Source organism: Emiliania huxleyi (genome assembly GCF_000372725.1).
Source record: "Emiliania huxleyi CCMP1516 unplaced genomic scaffold EMIHUscaffold_69, whole genome shotgun sequence".
In the NCBI taxonomy this organism is placed as follows: Eukaryota; Haptophyta; order Isochrysidales; family Noelaerhabdaceae; genus Emiliania; species Emiliania huxleyi.
Window position 1 is genome coordinate 227,934 of NW_005196830.1, and position 5,202 is coordinate 233,135.

Here is a 5,202-nt window from a genome sequence, read left to right on the forward strand (position 1 = left end):
CACAGCAGTGGTAGTTCCCGCATACGCGTGGTTGACAGCAGCAGCCAATCTCCCACCACAGCAATCTCGCCACAGCAGCAGCACTCTCCCACCTTCAGGTGTACGTCATCAACCACACCTCGCCGAGCGAGACGCCGTTGATGGGCGACGGCGCGCCGGCCTCGCTCCTCTACCGCTTCGGCGCGGGCCGCTTCGGCGAGCAGTACGACGTGCGCGTGCTCTCCTGCGAGGACGGCCTCTGCTTCACAGTCTTCAACAACGGGCGGTACGAGAAGAGTGGCTGTTCGTTCGACGGGAACGGAGTGCAGGAGACGGACTGCAGCAGCGAGGTGCTGCTCACGACGCTGCCCCTCGCGGTCCTCGACCCCAGCCAGGCGACGCCCTACGCGTCCGAGGTGTTGGTGCAGACGCTCTTCAATGCGAGCACGCTGCCGGACGGCCTGCTGGGCGACGGCTCCGGCAAGTTCCTGCGGCTCACCAACGGCAGCGACGTGCGGGAGCTGGACCCCTTCTTCAGCCTCGTCCTGGGGAGTGCGCAGCTCGTCGGAGAGCCCTTCACGAATGGGTCGTACCTCTCGGTGATGGTCGGCACGACCGGGACTCTGTTCGAGGCGTACTGGGACGCGTCTGGCCTCGCCTACTCGGACGTGCGCCTCGTGTGGCAGGTGCCAGGGGCGAACCCGCTCGGCCCAGGCAAGCCGGGCGAAGGCAAGGCGCCAACCATCCTCGAGAATTGCGAGCTCCCCGGCCTCCAGTCCCTGTCGGGCAATAACACGGGCTGGACGACGAGGGCGTTCACCGCGCAACGGTACAAGGACGACTACTGCGGCCCCAGGTGAGAAGCGGGAGCTTTTCAAGACGGCGGTTTTTCTTTCGTAAAAAACCCCGGAGGTTGTTGGTGTACCTGTGTTAGTGCCATGCCCCTTTTCTTTCGTTGTTTTTAATTCTTTGAGAGCGCCTTCGTTGTTAATAATAGTACAGACGGACACCGACGGTTATCTCCTGTACGGGGTGTGGACCGTGAGTTGACCAGGGGTTGTGCGCCTTGCCCTCCTGCTCGGCTCCAGCCAGTAGACAAGTCTTGTCACTAACAGAGTAGAAGGATCTGACCTCGGGGCCGATGTGATCAAGCGCTGGTAGCGTGGTTTTACCTCACACCCATGGTCTCACAGTGTGCCGGCAGTCGCCGAGCAGTGTCGCTCACACATGCCGCAGCACAAGTGACTGAGGGCCAGTGAGGGCGAGCCCATCGCTGTCACAGCTGTGGTAGCCGCACAGTAGGCTGTGTCAACTGTGCAGAGCGTGTGAGCAGCCGAGGAGCTGCTCTCCAGGCTTCTGACGCAAAGAGCTGCATGCCATCGAAGGCGCTGTCGAGGTTCGCCGAGCGCGGCGCAGGTTGGAGGACACCGTCACCGACGAGCGCGTTGGAGTATTCACTCCGGACAAAGACGGCTACACGCACACGAGCCGCGGTCGTGTAGCCGTCATAGCGGCGAGGCGCGGGACCGTCTGTGGCGAAGTGGGTCGCGTCCTCCGATTTCCTCAACTCACGGTCCGCTCCCTCTAGCCGCACGACACGCACACACCCACACCGCACCGCACTCCGCGCCCGCGCGCCCCCCCGCCCCGCCTAGGTTGGAAGGAGATGGGGAGATGGAACAGCCCGAGGAAAGGAGGAGACGTATGGGAGGTTGAATTTGTGCACCACACTGCCCGGCGTTTCTCACTTTCCGGGACAGTCAGCCCCGCCCTTGTGAGGCAGGAAAGTGGCGGCTACCCCGTACGCCCAGCCTGCTACGACCCCCTCGCCGACCGTCCAGACCCCCCCCCTTCCCCTTCTCCAACCCCGACGAGCCGACGAATGGTTGAGCCACCGACCTTGCGCACCCCCGCCCTTCGCCACCCCTCACTGACACCGCACCCCCCCGACACGCACATACAAGACAAACCCGGCGTTCTGCTCTCAAAAGAAAAAAATGGGAAGGAGGAGACCGGCGGGGGAGACTCCCCGCCTATGCAACACCCCTGAGAGGGGCTGCCATCGCCGAAGCTGTGCCTAAGCATAACTCCCAAACCCGCAGCGGCCCGGGGGGCCTTGGGGGCAGCCCGCCGGACCGCTGTTGCACGGGGCTGAGCACCAGAAGATGAGTGTAGTTGGTAGATTGGGCTGCCGACCGTGCTTCCCCTCTTTGCATCAGAGTGGGACCTACGCCGCGCCGGGTAGGGGGCGCGCCCGGTCCTCGACGGAGCCGCGCGCCCCGAGCGACCCAGGCGGCGAGTAGTCGCCCTCGAACCTTCGGCATGTAGTAGTCCGTGGTTAGCGCCCGCCACCCCCCTGCCCGTCCCTACTCGAACTGATTTAATTCTTTGTGCGGGGAGAGCGGCATTGAGAGAGAATCTTAGCAATACCAAACAACTCTAACACAACTCACACGTCATTTGGGGCCTGGAGCCCTGTTCACGCGCGCGCGAGACGTGCGCAGACAGGGTTGCCAGGTGAGAGCGAATGGCGCGGTTCACGCCTCGCACAACAGAGAGAGAGATGCGCTCTGCATGGTGGGACATAAAAGAGAGCGAGTACTTGGGCGAGTAGGCCGTGCGCTCAACGCTGCCGCGCGCGACTTTGCGTGCGAGGCGGCGCAGCTTGAGAACGGCGGTGGGTGGGCGAGAAGCCGCCGCCGAACGTCTCGTGGAGCAGCAGGTTGAAGTTGTTGCGCTTGACAAAGATCGCGTCGTGGTAGAAACCGCGATGCGCCTTGACGTAGCCGTGGCCGGTCTTGTGGGAGAAGGGTTGGCCGGGCTGCCCGCGCGCCTTGCAGCCCATGTTCAGGCGGCGGGCCTTCTCCTCGGTGTTGCCGAAGGCGTAGGAGTGGCCAACGGAGGCGGGTGTGCCGCCACTCGAGGCGTTGCCAACGCCCGTCGAGGAGGTCTTGAGGAGGGGCGTCCAGAGCTTGATTTCATTTAGAGCGTACTTCATCGCATCCTCCCGCGTCCCGGCCCAGCGTGCCTCGCAGCGTGGGGTTCTGCGAGGTCGACCTTGTACCCCTCGTTGTACTGCGGACCCCCCGGTGAGCTCTGGTTTCTCCTTCGTCCTTGTCACCGCGGGGCAATAGAAGTATTTCTTTTGTCTTAGCACGACACTGGGGGCGCACAAGGGCACTAATGATCCACGCCGCGCATTAGGGCCTGAGGCGTGAGTTCACTATAGCACCAGGCACGAACTAGAGAGGTTCGCCCGATCATATCTGTGAGTTCACTATACAATAGCACCAGGGAGGCCCTGCGTCTGACCTTTGGGCGGCAACTAGGCGCCCCCTTGCGCAGGCTCATGCAATGGTGGCGCAATTCTCTCTCAGCTCTCTCTCTCCCCAGATCTCCCCAGATCTCCCCAGATCTCGTGCACTCCCGTGGTGCGCTGAATGCTCGGCACGAGACCCATCTCTCTCTCCACCTCCGCCCTGCGTCTGACCTTTGGGCGGCAACTAGGCGCCCTTGCGCAGGCTCATGCACAATGGTTGGCATGAGGCTCGACACTCTACGACTCCACGAGGAAGACGTCGCGGCCGAGTACGACCGCCCGCTTGCGCGTTGGCGTGTCGGGCACTTCGTAAATCTTGGTGGTCTTGACGCGCTGCAGCGGCGTGGTGCACTGCTCGCCGGCCGGCGGCGGCACCGTCGGGGGCAGTGTTGGAGGTGGTGGTAGAGGCGGCGGTGGTGGTGGCAACGGCGGCGGCGGCGGCACCGACGGGGGTGGGGGCGGGAAGGGCGGCGGAGAGGGTGGTGGCGGCGCGGGCGCCTTGCCAGGTGCGTAGGGCGGCGGCGGCGGCGACGGCGGCGGCGACGGCGGCAACGGCGATGACGGCGGCGACGGCGGCGACGGCGGCGAGAATGGCGGCGGCAAGGGCGGAGGCGACGGCGGCGGCGGCGACGGCGGCGGCGACGGCGGCGGCGTGGGCGCGTTGTTGGGTGGGTAGGGCGGCGGCGACGGCGGCGGCATCTCGCACACGAAACCAGACGACTGCTCGCAGAACCCTCTGCCCTTGTCCTCGCAGAGCTGGTAGATTCTGCCGAAGCTCTCGAAGTAGCTGTCGCAGTTGCCGCCTGGGGGCCAGATCGAGAGGCAGCCTCCCTGCTTCCTGTTGCGACCGACCAGGTCGGTGCACGCCGGCGGAGGCGACGGCGGAGTGCACCACGAAGGGCACTCGGAGGTGCACTCCTCGCCGTTCCAGACCTCGGGTGTGGTGCCGTTCCACACGGGGGGGAAGTTGCAATCCTCGCATTTACGAGGTGGCGGCGACGGCGGAGGGAACGGTGGCGGCGACGGCGGCGGCGGCGACGGCGGGGGCGGCGACGGCGGTGGAGGCGACGGCGGCGGCGGGCTCGGAGGCGGCGGAGAGGGCGGCGGCGACGGCGGCGGCGGAGACGGCGGCGGCGGCGACGGCGGCGGAGGGGATGGCGGCGGCGGCGACGGCGGGGGCGGGGATGGCGGCGGAGGCGACGGCGGCGGCGGGCTCGGCGGCGGCGGAGAGGGCGGGGGCGCATTGCATTCTTCATAACAGTCACGGACTATCGTCTCGAGGCGGCATCCCCCCTCCTTGCAAGCCTTTTCCTGCGCACACAGCACCAGATGGTGTGAGTTTGCCCGCTCTTGTGTGTGTCTGGGAGTGCGACCGGAGAGACGCTGTGCCGCCGCGCGGGCGGGGTGTGAGTGCGGCTGTGCGGGTGCGCTAGGGATGAGGCGCGCCACGTCGTCGAGGGAGGGATCTGGCCTCGGGCACGTCACGGCATCCTTGGGCTTGGGCACGCATTGACCGCTCGTGTCCAACTCGCAGTTGACGTAGACTCCGTCGCCGCACTTCTGGTCCGGGGTCGTGGCATTCGTGGCAGTCGTGGCATTGCTACAGACGGCCGGATCCGGGGAGTACTTGCAAGCTGCCCAGCTGAGGCTGGTCTCGATGGGATACAACCGTGTATAGACGTCGTCCGCGAAGTAGCTCTTCCTACCCATCCATGGCTCGATACCGGGGCCCTCGTCTGAGGAGCCGCGGCAGTAGTCATTCTGCTTCGCGAATGCGCGCGCTTCTGCGACGGCGCGAGGGGTACAGGGCGGGGGGTGAGAGTGGCGGCCGTTGATCACTCCGCGTGTGTGTGGCGCGGGGTCGTTGGTAGTGGTCGGGCGGGCAGTGGCGCTCAAGCCTGGCT

At 65.8% G+C, this 5,202-nt stretch overlaps 2 protein-coding genes across 2 annotated transcripts in view; one reads left to right on the forward strand and one right to left on the reverse strand.

Moving 5' to 3' along the window:
* EMIHUDRAFT_216365 (hypothetical protein) overlaps positions 1 to 839 on the forward strand; it is a gene marked incomplete at both ends in the record, with an annotated part of 8,471 nt that extends 7,632 nt beyond the window's left edge. Inside the window, one exon of the mRNA XM_005762157.1 lies at positions 99 to 839. Within this exon, the coding sequence (XP_005762214.1) occupies positions 99 to 839 (741 nt within the window). The remainder of the gene's footprint in view (positions 1 to 98) is intronic.
* A 2,696-nt stretch (positions 840 to 3,535) lies between these two features.
* Positions 3,536 to 5,202, reverse strand: part of EMIHUDRAFT_216366 (hypothetical protein) — a gene marked incomplete at both ends in the record, with an annotated part of 11,173 nt that continues 9,506 nt past the window's right edge. Inside the window, 4 exons of the mRNA XM_005762158.1 lie at positions 3,536 to 3,631; positions 4,007 to 4,231; positions 4,568 to 4,609; positions 4,748 to 5,082. Of these exons, the coding sequence (XP_005762215.1) occupies positions 3,536 to 3,631; positions 4,007 to 4,231; positions 4,568 to 4,609; positions 4,748 to 5,082 (698 nt within the window). The remainder of the gene's footprint in view (positions 3,632 to 4,006; positions 4,232 to 4,567; positions 4,610 to 4,747; positions 5,083 to 5,202) is intronic.